At 50.4% G+C, this 24,818-nt stretch overlaps 6 protein-coding genes across 6 annotated transcripts; 4 read left to right on the top strand and 2 right to left on the bottom strand.

Annotated features, from left to right (window-relative positions):
• Window positions 1-6,606: 6,606 nt before the first annotated feature.
• On the bottom strand, window positions 6,607-8,245 carry MFIFM68171_01971 (Rhodopsin domain-containing protein; the record flags this gene model as incomplete). Its single annotated transcript, XM_071057393.1, has 6 exons — window positions 6,607-7,129; window positions 7,207-7,613; window positions 7,719-7,786; window positions 7,863-7,899; window positions 7,981-8,076; window positions 8,132-8,245. 6 exons carry the CDS (start codon window positions 8,243-8,245, stop codon window positions 6,607-6,609), a joined length of 1,245 nt encoding a protein of 414 aa, XP_070913494.1.
• A 2,143-nt stretch (window positions 8,246-10,388) lies between these two features.
• MFIFM68171_01972 (Heterokaryon incompatibility domain-containing protein) lies at window positions 10,389-11,670 on the top strand (the record flags this gene model as incomplete). Its single annotated transcript, XM_071057394.1, has 3 exons — window positions 10,389-11,300; window positions 11,357-11,588; window positions 11,660-11,670. 3 exons carry the CDS (start codon window positions 10,389-10,391, stop codon window positions 11,668-11,670), a joined length of 1,155 nt encoding a protein of 384 aa, XP_070913495.1.
• Window positions 11,671-14,816: 3,146 nt separating this feature from the next.
• Window positions 14,817-15,095, top strand: MFIFM68171_01973 (uncharacterized protein; the record flags this gene model as incomplete). The annotated part of the gene is made up of 1 exon (XM_071057395.1): window positions 14,817-15,095. One exon carries the CDS (start codon window positions 14,817-14,819, stop codon window positions 15,093-15,095), a length of 279 nt encoding a protein of 92 aa, XP_070913496.1.
• Window positions 15,096-15,633: 538 nt separating this feature from the next.
• On the bottom strand, window positions 15,634-16,304 carry MFIFM68171_01974 (uncharacterized protein; the record flags this gene model as incomplete). The annotated part of the gene is made up of 2 exons (XM_071057396.1): window positions 15,634-16,046; window positions 16,277-16,304. The coding sequence occupies 2 exons, from the start codon at window positions 16,302-16,304 to the stop codon at window positions 15,634-15,636; spliced, it is 441 nt and encodes a 146-aa protein (XP_070913497.1).
• Window positions 16,305-16,527: 223 nt separating this feature from the next.
• Window positions 16,528-18,163, top strand: MFIFM68171_01975 (Zn(2)-C6 fungal-type domain-containing protein; the record flags this gene model as incomplete). The annotated part of the gene is made up of 5 exons (XM_071057397.1): window positions 16,528-16,609; window positions 16,669-17,435; window positions 17,483-17,611; window positions 17,661-17,770; window positions 17,818-18,163. 5 exons carry the CDS (start codon window positions 16,528-16,530, stop codon window positions 18,161-18,163), a joined length of 1,434 nt encoding a protein of 477 aa, XP_070913498.1.
• Window positions 18,164-18,554: 391 nt separating this feature from the next.
• On the top strand, window positions 18,555-19,607 carry MFIFM68171_01976 (Zinc-binding alcohol dehydrogenase domain-containing protein cipB; the record flags this gene model as incomplete). The annotated part of the gene is made up of 1 exon (XM_071057398.1): window positions 18,555-19,607. The coding sequence occupies one exon, from the start codon at window positions 18,555-18,557 to the stop codon at window positions 19,605-19,607; it is 1,053 nt and encodes a 350-aa protein (XP_070913499.1).
• Window positions 19,608-24,818: the final 5,211 nt, after the last annotated feature.

The raw sequence follows: 24,818 nt of genomic DNA on the forward strand, positions 1-24,818 counted from the left end.
CTTGAGTATGTACAGGGCGGTATTACCAGCTTCTTAGACCTCGATTGCGAGAGTATTAGTCTAGACAGGAAAGTACTATTAGCATAGGGAATATATAGCGAGGAAGCAGAAGGAAGAACTTATAGACTCGCTAAACTAGAGAACTCTATACGATCGAAGGTCTCTATAAAGCGAACTATAGTAGTTAGAGCATCAGGAGGAACCTAGAAGGATTAGATACTGCTACCAAGTGCTGTAGGAGTAATATAAACTAAGGAGGGAAGACCTACCGGCAGGTATATATGATTGTAGGACGCGTAGCGGGAGTAGCGGGCGCCGGAGTTCCTCTAATTCTTGCAACTGGCAGAGGGACCCTTCTTTAGTATACGGTAGAGGCACGTACGGTAGCTGCGTACAATTAGCGGGGAGCTAGCGGCAAGGAGAAGGATATTTATGGGATAATACGGCGGGCGCCTTCGATAAACTTATCGTAAGCTTTAGGGGTGCTAGTAACGACCAGGGAGGACAGGAGAGTATCGTCTTCGACCTAAGGGAGTAGGTTAGAAGCAGCGAGAGCGTAGAAAAGAAGGATCTAACCTACCGGGGAACCAGGGGACGCCGGAGCGACCTTGGACTTCTTGGAAGAGCTAGGAGGCTCTTTATTATCTTCGGCCTAAGATAAGGTCAGCACGTATAAACCCCCTGCTACAGCAGCGAGGGCACTATATATAGGGCGTTTATCCGATATAGCGGACTAAGCGGAAGGGGCGTAGAGAGCGTAGTAAGAGTAGTAGAGCGAGAGTAGCGTAGCGAGAGCGGTGACAGCTACTATAACCTACTAACAAGTCAGTAGACTAGCCTATAAGTATGTAGTACAAGCGATAAAGGAGCGTAGTAGGTACAGGTAAGAAGGAAGGAGATAGAGGAGTAGGAAAGGCATAACCTACGAGTACAAGACTGTAAAGAAGAAAAGAGGAAAGGAATTAGTAGGAGGGAAGGCCTATTTATACCTAAGGCCAGGGCTAGGCCCACTTTTCCTAGGACGAAGTAAAATTCGGTATAAAAAGGATAGCGAGATGGTAGATCGAGGATAACTACTAGGAACCTGGATAGAGTTGCCTCTACGCTACGACCATATAACCTAGGTGCAACTCTTCCGTATTACCAACTCCGACTTCCTTCTCTTAGTAAAAATTTAACCCTACCTCTAAGTCATTAACGTTGCGTATGCACTATTATTAAGCCTAGTAGGAGGGCAATAATAGGCAATTCCATTAACTACTGTGCGACTCGACGCGGCGATCCCGACGTGCTTGCGCCCGTAACCCGTAGCGTTAGCGCACCTGTAAATTCCAAGGACTGTAAGCGCCTGCATGACTAGCAGGTATAAGAGCTAGGGAAAATGCAGTAGTATAGGCGAACCTTCGGTTATTGGCACCTTGGGCGCTATACGGGAGGGGCAACTACGCAGCTCGCGCATACAGCTAAGGTGACCGGAATTCGGGCGGTGACCGCTTATAAGAGTATATGGCCCGGGCGGCTCCTGAGGGCAGGAGCCTGGAAGAAGGGAGGCTTTGTGAGGACCGGCTGAGCGGGGCCAGTGTAAGGCGCGGTCCGGAAGCCTCGGAGCCGCAGTGTAAGCGAGCCTTAGAAGCAATAACGGTATTAAGCTGGAATGGTATAAATAGCGTGTCAGATGAGCGTCGAAGGAGCGCACTAGCAAGGAGAACGATAAAGCAGTAGAGCAGGGAAGTAAGCCCTAGCGATACTATTACGGGCATAAGAAGGAGGGCGGGAGACAGAGCTTAGGGGAGAGGCAGAGTTCAATGAGACTACTACTCAACCCCTAACGAGCACTCTGCTCCTACGTTGCACGTGCACTGCTTGTACCCAGACACTCTGGTCTTACTACCCTTGGATCCTTGATCCTCACAGTAACATCATATTACTTATCGAAAGCGATATTTCTTCTACCTACGAATAGGAATTCTTAGAAGAAATATAATTTAAAGATTACCTAGATAGTTAGAAACTCGACTACTATATACTTAGATAGTACATTCAGCATTACATCAAGAAGGTAATACAATGTATTAGAAAGGCTAGATTTCTACTATAGCTTAAACAACTAGAGGAATCGACTACTATATACTCGAGAAAAGTAGTGTTAACCCTAAAAACACTAAGAACAGCTTTCTCAATATAATACAATACACTGCTACTAATAAGAACAATATAATTATTACGATCAGTAAGTTATTATAAACAAATCTATTGAACTGAACTAAATCAGAAAAGCTCTTCTAGAGATCAAATGCTAGCTATACTAAAGACGATATCACTACTAGAAAACCCTATTCAAAAGATATCTCTAGTATTCTAAACCTTTCTATTAGCAACTATATTAGATCCTAAAGTACTACTACCTATAAGAACAATATCAAGGTAAATACCTAGTGAGTTTCTACTAAGCGAATACGAGAGTAATCTCTGGCTAAGTAGATCTAAAACCCTGTTAACAACGATAGAAATCCTGTCGAGACGGACACCCTTGTCGTCAATAACTACGATCCTATAGGATTTAGAGGAACTAAGAACTTTGGCTCTAGCTATCGACAACAATAAGCTTAACCGAAAGGTTATCGAAATCGTTATAAAGTTACTTACTAATAGACTCTGAGATTTAAAGCCCATTACTCCTGACAGCTCTAGCTATATATGAGGGTCAAGGACTTAAGGGTAGTAGAACCAGAGTGCCTGGGTACGAGCAGTGCATGCGTAATGTAGGAGTAGAGTGCTCGTTAGGGGTGGGATGGTGGTCTCATTGAACTCTGTCTCTCTCCTAAGTCCTGTCTTCCACCTCCCTCTTTATACCCTACGATGACAGCGTCTGGGCTTACCTACCCTGCTCGCTACCCCGTCATCGACCTTGCTTATACGCTCCTTCGACGCTCCTCTGACGCGATATCCTCGCCCTTCTAGCCTAGCGTTGTTGTTGCTTTTACGACCCCGCCGGCGTTATGGCTTCGAGGCTTCTGTTCTGCGCCTACGCCGACCTTACCTAGCCGGTCCTCACACTATATCCTAACTTTAAGCACTCAACCTATATAGTTAGACTAGAAGATCACCGACATCAGTCTCCTTTAAATTGATATCGACCCCGAAAAGTATAGTGAGTTGGGGAAAACAGTCCCCAGAGGGCAGGGTCCCTCTGATCAGAGGGACACAGCTGCTAGGATGGTACCCAGGGGCTGGAACTTGCCGTGGGCCCATTTTTCTTTCGCACCATAAGTAGGGCCGTCCTGGCCATTGCTCCTTAGACAGGACAATCAATTCAGTACTTTTCTTCACACTTGTTGCAAGCTCAATTGACGAGCTCTCCTTGCGTGCAAAGCGATCTCCCTCTGATCAGAGGGAGCTCTATCTGCACATGTTGTTTTGACCTTGTTTAGGCTGCAGGGACCCGATTTGTGGTGGTGTCGCCTGGCCTGTCTTGTCTATCTTGTCTGTCGGGCATTTGGCCATCTTTGCCCTCCCCCTTGTTTTTGGTGGGTATGTGGGTGTAGATGTGTGTTTCTGCACTATTTCACTATGTATATCGCAATTGATTTAATTGACTTTGAAACAGGATCAGGAGATTGAAATCTAGGTCTACGGAACTAAACTGTATAAAACCTAACTCTATGGAACTAGATCCAAAGCATCTATACTATATTGGGTCAGACACTAATCCGGATCGCTGTGATCCATAACAGATCACAGTGATCAATATCTATGCTCATACGACAGTTTTGTATCTCTGTACCTAGAACCTAAACCTGAAACTATGGATCCGGATCACTGTGATCTGATGCGATCAAACGTGATCTATATGCCTGGACCTATATCCGTAGATCTAGATCCCAGTAGTTCAATATAAGGAAATAAGGATAAGAGGGAGTTTCGCCTTCGTCTCTAAATCCTGTAGTTAAGGAAGGAGTGACGTCTAACACGTACATACACACAATCAAAACGTACGATCAATTGTACTTATTTTGAAAAAACGCTTTGCACTTGAGACTTGAACCCTGAACCTCATCTTTACCAATCTTCCTACCTACCACTGTACTTGCCGACTGTGTTCTCTATTGCAAGAATCTCTCACTCTCATAGGTTAAGTAGTTCTATCCCAACCTTCCGCTTCTCACCTTACCCTGTACTAGATAAAAAGGAGGTCTTTGCCTCTTGACAGTATAGCCTTCTCCATAGATCTCGAGCTATCTATAGAGTACTAGATTCTCTGAGGTATAGCTATCATCTTGGAGGCTGATATTAGTTAGGTTTCTAATAATCAGCTAAAACAACGAACTGAGAAAAACCGTTAGTATTCTAATACGGAAAAACTTAAGTGGCTAGAACTTAAGATCGAAGCTAAGAAAAACCTAGGGTAGAGCGACTACCTAATAAAAGCTGAAAATAACTAGGAGCTAGTAGACTTTTAGAGGTCCTGAGATGATAGGGTTGAGGGACAAAGGCCTATTATTTATAACTAACTAGACTTTATAGAGCAGAGGAGCCTGAAATATCTGGTACAAGTGTAGATGTGTATTTCTGCACCATTTCAGTAGTAGTAGTGTAACGAGAGCCCTCTGGGCCAGACCAGGGGAACCGGCCGAATGACGGTGGACGATGTCACTGTACTAGGGTAGATAAGAACCCCGTGGGAAACCTTCTCACGCGGGGAACTTCTGATCTGGAAGGATCAGTCTCTGTGTAGTCAATGACAATAGGAGGCTGTTCGTGAAGCTATCGCCCACTGATCGAACCCTTTTCGGTACTGAGACATCGTAGTCCATCTCCCCAAATGTGTTCCCAGAACAACCCCCTTTACAAGTAGAGACGTCTGAGGAAGACGATTCCGAGTAGTTTCAATTGTTTTGAGCTGTTTTGGTAGAATTATCATGGTTTATGTTACGTAGGTGCGATTTTGTGGAACTTTCGGTGATATAGCACTTTCGCTGATAATATACGTTATGTTTTTATAGAATTATTACTAACTTTTTGTAATACAAGTCTGAGTTATATATCTAGAAGGTATAGTCTATTACTTATCTATTGCTCGGCGACATTGGTTTTATAAGCTAGTTAGGTACTAAACGCTGTTTTTTCAAGATAGTTAAGGAGGAGATTGCTGCTAATATAGCAGGTGAGGAGACCCTTGCTCTGAAGATTGTCTTCAAGTGTCTAGGGTAGCTGGGGCACTTCTCTACTTGCTAGCGGCACATGTCAAAAGGATCATGTGCCAGAGGATCAGGATCACAGGATCTAGTGCAGGAGTCAAACCCATGTACTCTATTGAGCTAAGGAAGACTGGCAGCTAACTGCGCCACTGTACAGACGTCATCCTGTACGTGTATCTCGTCTATAAAAGGAGTAAGCTCTCCAGCAGAGATAGAGGCAGGGGGAGACACACGAGCACACACACGAAAAACACAAGACAAGACACACAAAATCCTAAACTGTCATTTCCCAAGATTCAGAGGTGCCGTGTTTCCGACAGCACATACTTCATTTTTTAGGTTAATATAGTTTTCAAGGTCATTTACCCTTCACCTCAAAATGCTTCGGTAGCAGGGGTAAGGTCCTATAGCCAGTACAGAAGTGCCTGTCGGACTGTTCCCCAGGCTCGTTGTAATATGACTTTTCGACAAAGATCATTGCTGCACGTAGTAGAATAAGTTGATCTATTTTACCAAAGACTCTTGAAAAATCGTGACTTACATTGAGTTGAGGTCAAGATCTAGAGCAGCGTCGAGTGCGCCAGATTCCCCGACTAGCCCAACCACGTACCAATCAGCGAGAGACAGAGTTTCCCATCAGCATGGAAATTCGGATTGAACCGAAAGTTCCCGCTTCCAGCCGCCCGGAAATGCACCAGTTGGGGCTTCCAGAGGAAGTTTTTGGTATCAATATCGAACTCGAACCTATCATGCTTGTACGGGGTGTCGCTTGGCCCAACGATGAGAAACTTGAGTAGGTCGGGGCAACCCTCGCCATACCGGATATAGATATCTTCCGGCAGGCTTGTGTATAGAGTTGCAATCTGTGCAAAGAGCTTCTTCATCTGGCTTTGGACTCTCGTCATGTTTAACGTTGCCCGTGCCGGGACGCTAAAGTGGTAGCTTCCGAGAAGGACCTCGTCAGGCACCGTATCATGACTTTGATCCCCAGGTGTTGAGAATTGGCTGGTGTCACCTAAGCAGAGATATTCAAATACATATGACATTACATGCTTATAGAAATCTATCACTCTGTGAAAGCAAACTGAAAGAACGTCACTTGGCCAGAGGCATGTCCTAGGACCAGTGTATGATCATGAACCGCCGCATATGTTACCCGATATCGGCAGGAAGCCAAAGAAGGCTTTTTCCAATTCTTGTGACCCAATGCATCGCTGATGAAGAGAAAACCACTGGCTGGTTTCTGGTCTCCAACGCTGCTTGACGGCATCTAGGTTTGAGGCCATACTCCGCAGCCCTCGGTCTGTCTCGAGACACTCGCTGTCCGGCAAGAACGCCAATGCACTGATCCGGCCACTATGTCCCTCGAACGTCTGCCGGTGCGTGCCGGTCGCTGTATAAGTAGTAACTAGTATAAACAAAAACCGACTCCTTTACCATTCCTGGGCGGCCCTTCCGCAGGCGACTGCACAATGGTATCAGTTTCGCCCAGTCCCGTCGTCGCATCCCCAACATAAGGATCCCACTCGGGCGGGCCTCCTAGATCCTCTAGATCTCCCCCTTCTCCCCCTTCTCGCAAGAATTGCGGCAGTTCGTTTTGACTACTACTACTGCCAGTTTGGTACCTAGTAAGTTCCATGCCGGATGGCCGCACCCCCTGCAGCTGTTTGTTGTTGTTGGCCTTTTTCTTCTTCCGCGGAATGAAAATGCCCGGTTCGTACGTGACGCTGACCTCGTACCTGACCAGAATCATGCCCCATGCCTTCTCGATGATGGGCCAGAAGACGGGCAAGGCGGCGCACATGGAAGCCAGGCTGCTCTCGATCACAGCTAGAGCAGTCGGTGTCGGGCCGTTCCAGCTCGGGTCGCTCATGGGGTTCGGGACCGGCTTGAGTAAATAGATGAGGCGCGTGATGGAGCATAAGCTGACACTTTCGGGGGAGCCAAACAAGTCAGGATTGATTCGGCTGTGGGAAAGGTTGGCTGCAACAGGGGAGCAAAAACTCACACGAGGCCCAGTCCAAAGAGGCATATCAATGCAATGCGGGATTTTTGGTGGGTTTTTGGCTTAAATATCAGATGCAAGGGCAACAGGAAGATGATGAGGTCAAGCAGCGTCGTGGTAACAGCCTGGCTGATGTGGAAACCCAAGGACTGGGAAAGGTTGGGAGATGCGAAGCCCCAGCAGTGCCGCGGTTGGTTAGGAAAGGCCTCCCACAGAGATGCTACGGGAAGGCATGGCACCCAATTTGGAGCGGTGTAGAATAGGCCCCAGACCACGGTGAAGCTGATAAACCACTTGCAGAAGCGTCGTCTACGCGAGTCTTGGTCGAAAATACGCAGGTACTGAAAGAGGAGGGCGAGTTTGATGAACAGCAGGGCGAGGGGATATGTCACACAGCCAACGTAGAAGACCTTGGAAGAGCGTGTCAGAAACAAGAATATGGTATGGGCCGCTAGTATCTAACCGACGGGCATCGAAAGGAGCATAGAGGGCAGTGTCGGGGCATGGTAATATACCTTCATGAACTGTTTCCTCTCATCAAGTGTCAAGGTGCCAAAGTGTCTGCCCATGCCGACATTCTGGACTGTAGTGTGTATTAGCCGTCAGTCTGAGCAAAGTACCAAGTCTTGGTGAATGCAGATCATCGGGACGGAACTAACGAAGGCCGAAGACCACAGAGCAGCCGGTTGTTGACACCTGTGATCAAGAGATAATGATTATCAGTGAATAGATTCTGGCAAGACAAAGGTCGTCACTGGAGAGTAAAGACTGTCATACCAATGCCAAGACAGTGAAGACATCGTCCCACCATGGAGAGTTCAGAATGACAAGACGAGTGTAGAGTCTAAGTAGTGAGCATAGCCAAGCCAGGGCCTATTCACATAAGTGTCAGCATCAGCCAGGGAGTTTGTCGTGCGCTCATCCGTACCGTGAATGTGACAGTTAGTCCGATGGCGGCTCCGTGGTGGTTGAGCAGCGGGACATGTTCGTCCGGGGAGGAGGGTGAAATGCCACCCTCTCCCCCGTTGCGGGCAAGCAACATGGCGGAAGAGCGGGCAATTGCCGATCGCCGCTCGTGGGTGACTGCGGGGAGCGAATTTGAAGTTTGGCGGATGGACTCATCAGGCTCCCGCGGTGGTGGGGTGTGGGGGTATCTATGGCCTCTCTCCTCCCTCGGGATCGCTAATGACGGGGGTTGCAAGCTGCAAGCCCCTGCTGCAAGCCCCAGGAGATTAGGAATCCCTTCCTTCTGGCGGGAAGGTCGGGATCTTGCATTGTTGCGCAAAGCCGCCGAACCTGGTTCCCCCCCCCCCCCCCCCCCCCCCCAATTTCGACAGGGCTTATTCCGTACTCGTACTCTACCGATAATGCTAGAACTTTCGGACAGTACCTGCCAGCATGGGCGGAGATGCTCTCTTTTGAACTGAAGAGGAACTAATGTGTATACATAGGCATGTATCTTATTACACACCGGGCCAAACAAACCTCAATGATCTGTTTTCCGACTTTGGGACGTGAGATTCATTTTTGTTCGTTGGTACTTTTTGCAGGTGATGTGTCTCCTTGTTGGCGAAGCTTTTGTCCACTAGACCAGTTCTAGTCAAAGCTAGTGTACCAAGAGGCCGGCCCCGTTCGTTCGCCGGTCCGAGCGATCATCCCCACAGGTTTAGTTCATGGAAGTTGTGGCCCACGCTAGCCAGAACTAGTGCAACCCCGATCCAATGGGAAATAAGACTGGGAAGATGAGACTCACTGTGGAAATCATCAAAGTCTGTGCCCGAGACAGGGGAGGACGCCTGCCTGCACCGTTATACTAGTTCGAGCCTAGTACTAAATGGAGGCTGTCCAGGGGGCGAATAGCCTTGAAACCTCGTCGCGGTCAGATCCAAGCACCTCGTAGTTGCCTGGTTGGCTTGGAAAAGGGCACGCCAAGAAGTTTTCAAAAGTCGTTTGATGTGGGCAGCTTGTCAGATCCCCGACGTTTTTCGTGGCAAGATAGAGCTACCTGATAATCGGGCTTCTCGCACAGCTTGAAGGCGACCAAACGGGCAACAGAACAAGCATTGTCCGTCAGATTTATTCACTGACGTATTTCGCTAACTATAGCTTTCAGCTCGTCTCCAAGCTTCAATTCGAACTTTTTTTAGTATTAAAACAATAAGGATCTAGTGTGCTATCCTTCTTCTATAATACTTACCTAGTAAAACTTTTCTTAGGTTTATACTACTGAAATGGTGTAGAAACACACATCTACACCCACATACCCACCAAAACAAGGGGGAGGGCAAAGACGGCCAAATGCCAGACAGACAAGACAGACAAGACAGGCCAGGCGACACCACCACAAATTGGGTCCCTGCAGTCTAAACAAGGTCAAAACAACATGTGCAGATAGAGCTCTCTCTGGTCAGAGGGAGGTCACTTTGCACGCAAAGAAAGCTCGCCAATTGAGCCTGCAACAGGTGTGGAAAAGAGTGCTGAACTGATTGTTCTGTCTAAGGAGCAATGGCCAGGACGGCCCTACTTATGGTGCGAAAGAAAAATGGGCCCACAGCAAGTTCCAGCCCTCAGGCACCATCCTAGCAACTGTGTCCCTCTGACCAGAGAGACCCTGCCCTCTGGGGACTGTTTTCCCCAACTCAGCAATTGGGTATAGATGACGCAACAATGGCATAGTATAAGGTATGCACGTGAGAACTGAGATGTACAAGCAGGACTAGAATAAGCAATGGGCTAAGGGTTGTAGCGAATAAAGCACCAGAGACGTAGTTAAAACGTAGTATATAGTAAATAAGACGCTATCGAAGAGGGCGTACAGGAAGATAGAATGATTATAAGAGGAGAAGAGAGGTAGAAGGAGAAGAAGAGGTAGTTTAATATAACGAGTAAGGCTCCCCTACAGTATTGACAAACGTTTTATATTTAGATCTCGGCTACGAACTAGACTCTTCAGTGAAGAAGATGCCGGGATTTAGTTGTAGCTTCATTTGCCGGGCACAACATGCGGGCGGCCAATTACCTGATAGCAGACGACAAATTCCAAGCACTGCCACACGGGTGAAAGGCGTCCCAGGCCGCCACCGCTCGTCTCAACGAGAGGCTCAATTACAACGGTTCATTTATGGATAGTTAAGTGCCGCTTGCCTGAACTCTAGATTCCCTCAGTTCTCAGCCCCGTGCCCAACATGGAGCTCGTCCCTAGTCGACAGTGTCAGCATGCTGACTGGTTCGCAACCCAGGGCACCTCGATCGAATTTTGCAAGAGCTGCGGGCTCGCTCTGCTTAACTCCGCGGATCCGGGAGTCGAAAACATCTACGCAAAAAGCCAAGTCCAGCCACGTCCCGGCGATACCTTTCAGCCTGTCCAGCCCTCACTACTCGGCATCAAAGCCTACAGATATCTCCCTCTGGATTTGGAGAACGGGCGATACATCCGTGTTCTTGTGCTCAAGGCTGGATGGCCTGACGAGCCGCTCTGCTGTGCGCTGGAACACGTCAATCTACAGCAAGATCCCGTCTACGAGGCACTGTCCTACACGTGGGCAGACGAGTCGGGCGACGACTCCCTCTGCAGGTCGATTCAGTGCGGTGACGACGGATTAATCGCCATCACCAAGAACTGCGAGGCGGCTCTGCGGAGCCTGCGAAAGCGGGATATACATCGCCGGTTGTGGGTGGATGCCGTGTGCATCAACCAGTCCGATGTGCTGGAGCGAAGCCATCAGGTCAAGAACATGATTGCCATCTTTCGGGCCGCACTCCGCGTTGTGGTCTTTATCGGGGAGGGAAATGTCAAGACCAACCGACTCGTCGAGTACATTAGCAGAGACTCCGGTGGGGAGCTCCCCAAGCTTTGGGATATCGTCTCGCTGTTCCAGTGCCGATGGTTTCACCGAATCTGGGTCTTGCAGGAAGTAGCTGTGGCCAAGGATATTGTTGTCATCTACGGGCCGATGCAAATGACGTGGGCGGATATGGTGGAGCACGGGAATCTCTTCCTGAAGCTAATGGCGGCGAGACGCCATCTCGCGCCGCCGCCGCCAATGCTTTCGTATGGTCTGCTGCAGAAGAGCATGCCAGGGCATCGTACCACGAGGGTAAGTTCCTCCTGTTTAGCTGTGCTGGATGTCGTATTTACACATTCCGGTAGAAGTTGGATCTCCTGTCGTTGCTTCAAATCTCCAGGAACTGCTCCTGCAAAGACCCCCGCGACAAAGTGTACGCAATCACAGGCCTTTTGCGAGATGAACGGACGCTGCCGCTGCAAGCAGACTACTCACCTTCGACTACGGCTGCTTGGGTGTTTTTGCAGGTCGCGGCCTGGCAGATTACCACTTCGAAGTCGCTTGAGATCCTTTTGCACGCGGAGGGGATCTCGGCAATGGGTATGCCCTCATGGGTACCGGACTGGACCAAAGAGTCACCTAGGTCATTCCCGGAACAAATACAAACGCAGGGGCCCTTTAGCTACCATCCGCCCCTAATCAAATCCGGGAACGGCGACCTATTGTCCTCTGTGACGAAAGTGGACTATCCACTGGACTGCTTGTTGGAGGTTGTTGCGTGGAGTTGTGGGAGGATCTGGACGGATTCCGTGATATTCGGGGAGATAGGCCTAGGGGCGCCGGATACTACCATGGCTCGCTGGTTGCTGGATTTCTTGTATGACGGCCCACTTCCGAATTGCAATCAACGTCTAGAATTCTGGGATAAAATCCTCGCGGCCTATCCCTCCGCTCGTAACTCAAAACAAAGGATGCGGGAGACTCGGCGACCCGAAATCCCACCGGCTTTCGGGGGGCTTTGCCCCAACTGCAGTGACGCAATACTACGGCGCAACCACCGTCTATTTTATTTCAGGGAGACGACACTCTGAAAATGCCATTGTGACCAGTCATATTCCTTCCGTCACTACATGGAAGATGAACTCAAGGTGTTTATCGCGAAGCTTGCCGGGCACGGTACCAACCGCAGGATGTTCGGCACACCTCATTCTCTTGGATTCGGTCCAATGGAGCTGGAAGACGGGGACGAAGTCTGGATATTGCAAGACGTCGCGGTCCCCCTGGTACTCCGGCGTTCGGGTCGTGGCTACAAATTTATCGGTGGATGCTACCTTCATGCAGCAAGCCGAACTACGGACGCATGCTCTCTCTGTGGAAGAGTTGCAGACCGATGGCATGAATTGCTACTCCAAGGGAATGATAGCCAATTGGTTGAAGCCTGGCGGCCTTGGCTCCGGTGGCAAACATTGGAACTCCTCCAAATCTATTAGAAGAGGACGAATGCTATTAATTAGCAGCGTGTAGCCATCTGCATGCCTGCGGCAACGAATTGCAGACTCACCTGAGGATCCCCCCGCTATGTATTTCCCCACTTCAACATCCGTCTTAACTTATCATGTACCTTGGGGCCTGGATCCCAGGTTCTATAGACACACCGGCAAAGATCGTAGGTCCCGGATTCTAGGACACTATATATTTAGAGTGTTTATCGGGAACTTTGCAGAGCTAAAATCCCAGATCCCAGGGGCTGCAGCCCGCTTTACGCCAGTTATACATATCTTAAGGAAAGGAACACCTCGCTCAACAGTATAATATGGCGACTGACTTGTTTTGGGGGAGTTTTCCGTTGTCGCAAGAAGCCTGTGTCCAGCTTTGATCTGGTGAACGCGTTTTCTTAGCCCCGGGGGGGGGGGGGGCTGGTTCGGCAAAGAGAAGAAGCCCATACCTTACCACGGGGATGCCAAGTTGCGGACGCCATCACCACTGGGACTCCCAATGGGCCGCATTCCTTGGGTTGCCAAGAAACTCCAGACCACCAACGAAGCCTTCCTTGATTAAAGATCGAAGTGATAGGACATCAAGGAAACCCTCCAATCTTGATTATAGCTGCTGTCGACCAGCTTTCGAGAGGGGATACAAGCGGTTTCGCATCCGCTACTTTATCTGGAAGCCAAGGTACGGACATTGCAAGGGGCCAACGAAGCACTTTCTAAGCGCCGATGAGCCAAACGGACATGTTTACAAGGCGATGGGACTATTGATGGAAGCTAGGCCAGAGATATAATGACAGAGAAGTGCGCGGTTGAAGAAGGACGCGTCGGAAGGGGGGAATTGAAAGGGTGCCAAAGAGGCGTCTGACGGGTTTGCGACTCTGTGGTACCTGCTGCAAGACTGGGTATAATCCAAGGACATGCCCGGAGGCTAGAGAAAGAGATACTAGTTTAAGTGATTCCGAGTACTAAGTTACAATTGATTTATTCTGGGTTTGGTAGACTTTTAGCGGTTTATAGTGGTGAATTCCTAAAAAGGTGTTCCACTCGATGGTTTGCTCTACTTTGATAGTGGACTACGTTACCTGCTAACTAATAATTGTCTTATTGCCTCAAGCTGATGCTAAACAGTAGACATTAAGGTTTCTCGCAACGCTAGAGGAGAAGACGATTAGGGAACTTGGTATGCCTATAATTATGCCCTCGGAGTGTAAACACAACTGCGAGCCCGTGTATCACAACACCAGCAATACCACTCATATACTCGATGCAGAAGGCGTTGTTAGGCAGTTGGTCGTCTGTATGTCTTTCCTCGATAAACTTCCATATTAAAGCCAACTAAAAGACCCATATCAAGAAACATGCTATCTCCTCTCGCGTCATAAGCGTCAGACGGGCATATGTAACTCACCGTCTTATACACTTCAGATTGTTCTGGTCGTGACAGCAGAAATGCGAAGTGGAGATCGTCGTAGTGGCAAGGAAAGATGTTCTAGTGACAACCAATAGAACCACCTATTTCTCCGACCGTGAGAATCGCCGCACCAGTGCAGCATCGCTACGAGGCAGTCCAAGTAGGGGAAGGCTGTGCGCTGGAGCGGGGTAGGGTATTGCTGCGGCGGTCTGGATAAGCCTGCTGGCCACTTGTTGCATGCTGCCGGTAATATCGCTTTTCTCATCAAGGTGACCATGACCATGATACTACGAGACTGCCAGAGTTGCCCGAAACTTCGGTCAGCTCCCTTCTGTGTCCGTTCAGTGGTGTGATACTTAATTTTTGAATAAGCATGTGTAATCCCGTTCCATACTGCGGCTGAGTCTTCGGACTTGGGCCTGTTCGGTGTCGGTAAACCACCGGCCTGTGCAGCACACAAGGGTGCCCGAAGAGTTGGTTCTCTAAACAGGAAGTATTTGTGAGACTACAACTTTCCAAACCAACTTGGTCGAAAACTCTGAGCCGATAGTATGACAGACATGAAGTGAGCGCCGAGTCCCTGGATGGAGGTGGGCCGCACTCCTAAAGACGGGCGGGTTGCACATTGCATGTGGACCACAACGGTAGAAAATGAGGCATCCTTCTGTAATTCTCACCGGTTAGTACCAGGGTCTCCCGCAGGGGAGTGGTGTAGTGGTTGCTAGATCTGCATCGATAAGCGCCGAGCGATCCGTGTCTCAGCCAGAGTGTAACTGCAGCCTTTACCTGGTGCGCTTTTTGAGACAGTTACTCGGTATAAAAATATCAGGCATCCCCATCAACTTGCCTCAGTGGTATTCCCTCAAACAAACGCAAGAACTAAAGCACACCCTTTGATCCTGTCTTTCAAAGACTTCATTCAAAATGGAGTTTACCCTCGCCGCTCTTCTATTCGTCCCCCTGGTGCTCGCCCTCGGCAGCGAACCGCTGCCTGAGAAAGAGACCTCCGACAACTCCGTGGCCGCGGGCGTCGCTCAGTCCAATATCCCGAAGGCGGATGCCCTCAACGCCGCGGCCGTTTGTCCTATCAACTACCCCTACCTTTGCCCCACCGGCTTCTGCTGCCCGTACAGCACCTGCTGTAGCCTGGAGTGCTGCTTGCCGTCGGCGACGTTCTGCTACAACGGGCTGTGCTACCGTTAGATCACCGCCTTGTGCTCAGAAACGGAATATACCAGGCGCAAATGGTGAGATGCTACCGTCAACCCCCCTTGTGTTGTTCGCGACTAATATTCTTATAGAGTGAAGTTATCATTCCGTATTCGGCGGGTTGTTGGATGTCACTCCTTTAAGAGGATTACGCTCTGGTCGCTATGTAGTACGTCTGGTTTCCTAGAGGCAACGCTGCAGTCGGGGCAAACTTGAAAACGGGCAGGGTTCGTCAGGTGGATGTGTGCATTGTCGGGCCACTCTTTTTCTGGGACGATGCTAGTATTCAGCAATGTCACTATGTTTGAGTCTTACGGCCATCCAAACAACGCCGCATATTTCCAACCGAGACGACCGAGAACGTCCGACATCCCAAGCTTATACCTGGTAGCATGGCTAATCCCCAATAACTTTATAATAGTATAAAGATGATGAAATTCTAACTATCCCAAGCTAGCCCATCATTATGGCAGCCGGATTTGGCTAACATGCCTAAAGGGACCCCTTGGCGACAAATAGCATGACCGCTCGCTTAGCTACATACCTCCCTGGAAACATTTGTATTCCCACCCCCCAAAGACCTCCAGTTATCACTGCGTGTCAAGTTCGCCTTCTCCGAAAACCTCTCGGGCCGGAACTCGTCGACTGCAAGACCAAACACGTCCTCGTCAAAGTGCGGTTGCCGGTACGGAATCATGAGCCGGTTGCCCTTGCGCAGCACCTTGCCGCCGATGACGGTGTCCCGAGTGATAAAGCGCACTGAAGCAGAGTATGCCGACATGCGAATCGTCTCGTTCCACATGGTGTCGAGGGGCGGGCAGCGGCCATCGTGCATGTGCTTGGGGTCTATGGTGCCGTCCGAGTGGAAGGCTGGCTCGGTTTCAGCGCGGATGAGATCGATGAGGGCGGGGCGGTGGAGGAGGTAGGTAAGGAGCCAGAAAGCGGCTTTGCGAGTGTTTTATCGCTTGATGGCGCGCTGGATGCGGCATCACCGTCCAATCAAACAAACTCCTCCTCCTCTCCCAACAACAGCCCTGTCTGCCAACCGGCCTCCGCTATCCCTCACAAGAAATGATTTTTACTTTCGAGATATCCGAGCTAGTGAAACCGAAAAATAGAATAAATGCTACCGTTTGGGTGTGCCGTATCCTGAGTCTCTCCTCCAATCGGCATACCTGGGATCAATTCTTCCAGACTTCGCATGACGCTGCTCGTGCAACAGCTCAGACCATGTATGTTCTCCATCCGAGCAAGTTGAGCTTCAATGTGACAAGTCACTGGCCAATCAAATAATATCAAACAATGATCCTTCGATGACTAATGCTCGGAATCTGCTATGAATTTCATCGCGTCCGGCACGCGCATGCCCGCACCTTTCGTCAGCATTTTGTGCCAAATTTTCGCTCCCAGCAAATGAACCTCTGCGATGGCGACTGGGCTAGATCTCGACTTTTCTTCGACAAGGCCATTGCGCTTTTGCTCAATCTGTGGGAAACCATTCGATCAAGGTATTCCCCGAGCCGTCAGACTCTGCCCTTCACCGCCTAATGCGGATGACCATGCACAGACACATCGCATGCCCGACACGAGAAATACTGTCAACGAAAGGCTGCCGCAAACTTGGCGGCCAGGCCAAAGGCGTGCCATGCCTGCCGGAAGAACAAAACCAAGTGTGACTTTCAGCTACCCTGCTCGCGATGTGTCACCAAGCGCACGCCTTGCTCATATGGCAAAGACAACTTGTCCGCAAACGGTGGAAATGACATTCCCCTGGTCACCGAGAATCCCGGTTGGCCTGAGATTGAGATACCAGACTTGGCAAACTTGGCCCCCATGACTGGGTTTGTCACAAGCGAAGCGCCGCATGGAACGTTCCTCCAGAGCATCACCAACCTTGACGGTTCCGTTCCTGCTCCTGAGGTTCCAAGTAACTCGCTTGTAGGACTTACTCCACTCTTCCCACTGACGCCTAGCTCCGACTGCCGCTACACCCCCGACGTCAATGTCACACTTTCGACGCTGGAATCTTGGTCACAGCGCTACATCTCTACCAGTTGCCGCCAGCTCATCATCTCGTTAACCCGGGCATTTCCACGCATGATGGTCAAGCCCCAGAGTCTGCCGCCATTCGTCCACCGCGTTGGCTGTGGCCTGGAGTACAACGACCATGAACCGTGGCAGGTGGTTGTAGGAACAGCACCTCCCGCGTTCGCCCCACTGAGACCGTTGGCCGCCTGCGTCAATATCGCACACGTATTTGCCTCGCGGATGCCAAACTCGGAGGATTTCCTCTGGCAGACAATTGAGGCTGAACAGCAGCGGATCCGGGATGCCGTAAGTCGGTACACAGATTCGCGTTGCGCGATCTAACTTGTCGACAGATGCCGCAGCTATCCCCCGGTGAAACCTTGGCATCAATACAAGCCATGGTCATATATACGATTATGCGTTTGATGCATTCGGGGTACCGGTATTTTATTCTGAACCGCGAAATGCTACGGACGATGAAGGCGAGTTTGCTTTTGTATCTAATATGATTTTATCTAATTGCTCTCACAGGATCTGTCCCATCGATTCGCCCAAGTTCACCCTAGCCCCTTTAATCCACCACACGTCCGAGCCACTCGGCCAACTTGGGAGGAATGGATCTATGAAGAGACAAGGCGGAGGTAAAGGCCCCATCTGTTTCACGAGCTGGCCTCAGCTAACACCGCAGACTCGCCATCGTCTGCTTTCTCATGGCATTAGTTGTTGGCTGCGAAGCGTGCGATGTCATTCTCAACCCATACGCGATTCCCCTGCCTGGTAGTAAGGCGCTCTGGGAGGCCAGAACTGCTGACGAATGGGAGAGGGTTTATGATGAATGGTGGGCTGAGCTCAAGAGTGGAAAGCCACGACTAGATACCCTGGGTGACCTTATCATGGCCAAGCACTCCTCGGGGAGCTCGCAGGCATTGATGCACGGAATATTCGGGAGTGGCATGGATGATGTTCTTGACGATTGGCATGCCAACCTGGACGGGCTCGGGATGATGCTCGCTGCAGTATTGGCCGGGCTGTGATTGCTGTGCCGCATGGTTGCAAATCATGTGCTGATTCCCTCGGCAAATTTGGCCGGCCACGCAAACGGTCGCTTTTTGAGATGTCAGCGGGTGAGTCTCGCACCCGGGTCGGGGCTTGGCACCGGCGAATTTGGCCGAGATTCGGGTGCCAAGCCCGGGATTCGGTCTCGGTCTCAAAATCAATATTGGACACAGAGGACAACACCAATGGATTTCTAACGGTTACACATACCGAAAATAGAGGTTGATGCCTGAGGAGATACGTATAGCGCAGGAGCAGGAGGGTATAAGTGCGCGCTTGGAACCCGGTTGAAGTGGGAGCCCCTTGACTCTACACCCTTAAGCCTTACCATTTGTTATAAACACGCAAGACACGCAAGCCACATCCACAATGTCCACAGCGAAGAACCTCGTCGCGGTTGTGACCGCCTCAAAGTCACCGCTAACCATTGAGGAGCGTCCTATCCCGACCCCTGGACCGAACGAAGTCCTCATCCGCAACGAGGTCATCGCATTGAACCCAATTGATTGGAAGCGCTGGGCCTCCGGTTTCCTCATTCAGTCGTACCCAACCATTCTTGGCCAAGACGTTAGCGGAGTGGTTGTCGCCGCCGGTCCGGGTGTGACGGGCTTCCAACCCGGCGACCGCGTCATCGCCATCGCCGACGGCATCCACACTGGCGCCGTCACCCACACCGCATTCCAAAACTATACCGTTGCCCGCGCAAACTGCACCGCCAAGATCCCAAACAGCATCAGCTCCCTGTCAGCCTCTACAATCATCACGGGCGTCAGCACCGCTGCCATGGCCCTCTACGACGTGCTAGGCTTTCCGCTCCCCGATCTCACCGTTAAGCCGGATCAAGTTACCAAAACCGGCGAAGGCATCCTCATCTGGGGCGGCGCCTCGAACGTCGGGACCATGGTCATCCAACTTGCCCGCCAGGCTGGCATGACTGCGTTTGTGACTGCCAGCGCGAAACACTACGACCAGCTGCGCTCGCTTGGTGCCGACGTGCTAGTAGACTATAAATCCGCCACGGTGGTAAGCGATATCGTTGATGCTGCAAAGCAAGCCGGTATTTCCATCCCGCTCGCGGTGGATGTGATTTCCAAGCCTGATACGCTACAGCCATCATTGGAGATCTTGCTCAACGCGGGCGGGGGCAAGCCGTTGAAGTTGGCGCATACAACTAGCTGGCCGGAGGAGGTGCCTATCCCTGAACGCGTGAAGACGACTTGGGTATCTGGCGGTGATTTGTGGGGACGTCGACAGGACCTAAGTGCGTGGTTGTACCGGGAAGCAATCCCAGCGTGGCTGGCCAACGGGACGGTAGTTCCCGGGGCGTACCGGGTTATTGAGGGAGGTTTGGAGGGGTTGCAAACCGCACTGGAGGTGCTGATGGGCGGTGTGAGTGCGGAGAAAGTTGTTGTGAAGGTGTAATTTCGAACTGGCGATCGCTCCTGACCGCTATCGCCTCTGCTAGCCTAAATTACACCGAGAGAGACAAGGCAATTGATATCAAGACGGACGTGCTCTCGTGCCTATGTGGATTGATTGCAATCTCAGCATCCACGTTACGACGCTCTTCGCGACCTTTACCGAGCTGATTGTTGCGAACCCGGCCAAGCCTTGCATGATTGGCATATACATTAAGTTTTCCGATAACAAAACGACACTAATAGAAAAAGTGGCGACGAAGCCGGGGAGTATAACTTCATATTTTCACCCTACTTCCCTCCTCCTTACTTCCCTACTTCCCTACTTATAGTCTAGACACGTTATAGAGTATTCTAGGAATAGCTTCATTTATTAGAGCCAGATTCAGAACCGACTGGCCAGTCCGGACTGGCCAGTCTGGGAGGTAAAGCTCGGACCACTGACCCATTTTTTGCCCTTTTGAGCCCTCCTTAACAGCACATTTTCCACGCCCCAGCCAGACTGGCCACCCCCTCCCTGCTCGCGATGTATCGAAGTGGATACCGTCGTCGGCTCGCCCAGGAATGGTAAATAGTGGGCCAATTCTGCCCATTTTCTGACCAGTCCGGACCGATGGTGAGATGAGCGGTTTTGGGCAGACTGGCCAGTCCAGTGTGGGCCCAGTCGCCGTTGCTGTGGAAGCATGAAAGGGATTGTGGATGTCGGGGCAAGTGTTGAAGATGCTGACGAGAATGACTGTTGTATGGGTTTCCTACAGTAATATCAGTCCATACTGCATTGTCAATATGGATCAGACATACCGCAATGGGACTGTGGCTTTTGCGTATGCCGCCACGCTCGCCATCCACGTTATCCAAAATGCCAGATCGCCGCGCCTCAGTCAAGTCAATCCGACTACCCCAGAAGAAGCAAGAAAGCTAGCCACCTCTTTACTTGATGGCTCTGATCAGCGCTTCAGGGAGCTTTTTCGCCTGGATAAAAGCACCTTCAAGAGCCTCGTTGCGTGGCTTACAAAGAACGCAGGACTGCAACCATCTCGCTGTGTGTCATCTGAGCAGAAGGTTATGGTGATCCTCTGGATCCTTGCCTACGCGACGAATCAGCGTAATACTGCCTATAGATTTGGCGTTAGTCAGACAGCTGTATCGAGGATCGTTGGGGAATTGTTACCGATGCTTGTGTTGTTGCACAAGGCGTTCGTCAAGTTACCAGACGACGAATGGCTGGATCCCAGTATTGAACTGAACCCTAGGCGGAATGCCCTCAACGGTTGTATTGGTGCAATTGATGGGACGCATATCGCAGCGCATATCCCGAGGGATAAGCAGTCGCGATGGCGCGACAGGAAAGGCCAGATAACCCAGAACGTATTTGCCGCCGTCAGAACTGACTTTTCTTTCAGTTATGTCCTTGCCGGCGCAGAAGGCTCTATGAACGACGCTAGTATGTGCGCGCAGGCGTTTGGAAGGTCGTTCAGGGTTCCCAGGAACCGTTATTATCTAGTCGACGCGGGTTTTGGTAGTCGGGATGGTATTGTCGTGCCTTTCCCAGGTATTAGATATCATCTGGAAGACTGGCGTAACGCTGCGCGGCCGCCCAGGGAACTGAAGGAACTATACAACTTACGCCACGCGCGCGTTCGTGTAGTTGTTGAGCAGGTCTTTGGCCAACTGAAGAGAAGATGGAAGATCATTCGAGTTGCTGCAGGCGAATACAGTATCGAGAAGCAGGTACAGATCGTGTACGCCGTAACTGGGCTTCATAACTTTATAATCGCAGAGCAAGGGAAAGACGAATTAACTAGCAACTAGAGAGATCTAATGTCGTTAGCGAAGTCTCGAGCAGAATCTGTACTTGGGGGACGTAATCCTGATCAGATTCGCTGGCAGGCAGCTCATGCGATGTGGGAAAACTGGCAGCGATGGAAGAACCGCTTGGAATAAGATAGCGTTGATAGAGAGGTAGTTGAATCGAGCGAATTCGATGGAGTTAATAGAAGTAGGTAAAAGTGGTAGAAAACAGCGAATTCGATAGATTTGATGGAAATTGCTAAAGTACTAGAAAACAGCGAATTCAGCAGGGTCAAAGATAGGTAACTGTATCTAATAACTACTCTCCTCCCTTCCACTTTTCTATATACAACTTCTTTATCGCTGGACTCAACTTATTCCACATTACCGCCCGTATTGGATTCGCCTGAAGATACTCGATACAATTCAATAGTTCTTTGTCATCAATAACATCTGCAAATTGTGCCTGAATATCTTCAATCGCATGCGCAACGTTGTCAGCGCCAGGAAGCCGTGGCGCGGCCAGAACTGAAACCGCCTCACGAAACGTCCGCGCAAGTACCTGACTATTACGTTCTCTAACGCGCCTCTGTATGGATTGAGACGAGGGTATCTCCAACGCGGCAGGGCTGCTGTTAGAAATAGGCGTTTGATCCGGGTCAGTCTCGATTCGACGCCGTTGAACGGCTGTTAACCTTCGTGTAGGGACAGGCGTATGTGAAAGGAAATCGAGGTCGGTATCGGTATCGTTAGACTCAAGATCAAGACGAGTAGGATCGTCACGGCCAGAGTCGTCAGAATCTAGGTTCGTCGCTGCAGTTACCTGCGTATTCGCCACCTCGTCGACCTCAGCGATGAAGCTGCCGCTTGCGCGTTCGCGGAAGAAGACAGAGCGGTATACTGGGATATCGCCAAGCGGTAGCGATCTCAGCCAGTTTACACTCCTCGAGGAGGTATTATTCCGACGCGCAAACTGTTCCCAAGTCGCCTCAGATACAAGCGGCAAGCTAGTATCAGGATCAATCGAAACACCAGAGTATCCATCTACCAGCATCTTCTATAACTGGAAGCGTCTACGCTCGGTATCGTACTTTGTGCTGATGACCTTGGCATTCCATATAAAACGAGGCCATTCCTCCTTGCAACGCGCTGATATTTCCTCCCAGACAGGACGGTAATCTTTCTTCTTCGTGCTGTTGAAAAGCCCTCTTTTGCGACAGTCGTCAAACCATATCATCACCTGATCCGTCATGTCGCGACTGAACTGGGCCTTCTTCAGTGGAGTGTCTAAGCGCTCAGATGGCGTTACCCTCCTCCTCTTAGCTGCAGCAACAGGTATCTTGTATATGCCCACACGCTTTTGACTCGCTTGTTGGCTAACCGCCGGGGTTCGAGGTAGTACAGGGTCGTCAACGCTGCATTGAATAGTACTATCCTGATCGGCAGGAACAGTTGCCGCCGACGGCTCGCCTTGGAAAAGGGGGCAGGGTTGTAGGCAGTCGTTGTCGCTGATGTCGGTTGGCCCAGGCTCGAGGGTATCAAAGTCCACTGTACTAGGCAAGGGACTGTCGGCTAATACGTCAACAGTGTTCTTGACCGTTATCGTATCCTGTTGGCTTGCCATTGCAACGAGTTTTTGCTGGGAAATGGACCTTCAAGCCAATCTCGATAGACAGGGCAGCGGCTTTCGACATTGACGAAGTCTAACTACGAAGGCGGTGAGCCAAAAAGGCAGGTGGAAGACCCCTGAGCAGCCAAGACGCTAAAAAGCAGTACATCGTCGCCCAGACCCACCTCCAGAAGTATCAGACTGGACCAGTCCGGACTGGCCAGTCGGTTCTGAATCTGGCTCTTAAAGCATTTGGTGGTCCGTGCTCTTGAGAGCTAGCTGAGGTTACCGAGATCTATACTGAGCTCAACTTGTTATAGAGTTAGCGATCTTGAATATCAAGTTCGATTAATGTTAATCGTTGAGCCTTTAAGACCTTTATATAGCCTATAAAACGAAGATAGCTAGTAGTAGCTCTAATAGAGCTCTTAGTATTAGATAGCATCCCACTATCTAGATTGAACCTACTACTATATATACATTCTAATGCTAATGCTCTATCTCATAAGATAGCAATATCTAAGGAGGAATTTTAATGGCCATCGCAACCAGTCATTGGGGCACGCAGAGGGGAGTAGCGTCCCAGCGAGGTCACGGCAGCGGCAAAATCACGCCAAAAGTTGCGGGGCGTCTTTTGCTTTTGTGTGTCGCTGACGGTGCCGGGACCCCAATCGCCCACACTGACGACGCATGAAGTGTCCGACATGCGGCATATAGACCACCCTTTGCGGTCTAGGTAATATCCTATCCTGTTCGAGAAAACCCATGTTGCTACGGTGCTCAAGCTCATTTGAGTGCCATTCATATGACTTAATCATCACAGCAGACGACGAAACAGCCTTGAAAGATAAGCTAAAGCGTCTAACGATTAGTTCGACTGGGCCATCGGCCGTATTCTTGGAGGTGGCGGCAGTGAGGGTTTTATCACGCCAGCATCCTTGTTCGCTTTTCCAGCTTAACGGAAAAGGAGGACCATGGTTCACTACATTCGGCTCTTGCGTTGATACCTAGGTAGGCAGACTGAACGTGCCGATGTTTGCACTTGGAGGTTTCCTCAAACGAATGGCGCTGCCATCGTTTATGGGAAGCCATGTGAACCCTGGGCGGGGCATCGAGAGAGATTACCTGGGTAGCGTTCCATTGGAAACGCGGCAAGGTCGCGATAGGCGGGCGAGGTTATTCGAGCACCTTCGGGCTCAGGCAAATGGAGGATTGCTGCCAAGTGGCCGACAACTTTACGTCTTGGTCTACTCAATAAATTTTTACGCTGCTGCGCAGTAGTCCGAGCGCCAACCTGCTGGCTCCGCCACTCTCGCACTCCCATTGGTTTAGGTTTTGTCAAATGAACCCCACCGGGAGTCATGCCCAAACCACAAAACCGGATGGTGTCCCGGGTGGGTCCGGCTCGGGGTGCGCCAACAACGTATCGTATTTGAGGCTCTGCAATCTGTCGGGGTCTCCCTTCTTCCCCCAGCCCGGCTTAAATAACCGTCAACATCCTCCCGTCATTGTCTTCCAACCTGCCTGGACTTCTCCTAGAGCCGCTCCCTCCCACGCAAATACGCATTCCACTCATTCATCCATTCAAAAGCCCCGCTCTTATCTGCTCTTCTTTTCCTCACTTCTGTACATCTTGTCGGAGTCTTTCCTCTCCCCCATCCCAGCTTAAATACCGTCATTGCCTTGCGGTCTGCCTGAACCTTCCCCGGAAGCATCGCGGGTCGCTCACTCCCACGTACGCACACACGTTCCACCTCTTCATCCATTCTAAGGTGCTGCTCTTGTCTTCTGCTCGGGACTTTTCCGACCTGACTG

Source organism: Madurella fahalii (genome assembly GCF_045866475.1).
Source record: "Madurella fahalii IFM 68171 DNA, scaffold_1, whole genome shotgun sequence".
Taxonomy (NCBI): domain Eukaryota; kingdom Fungi; phylum Ascomycota; class Sordariomycetes; order Sordariales; genus Madurella; species Madurella fahalii.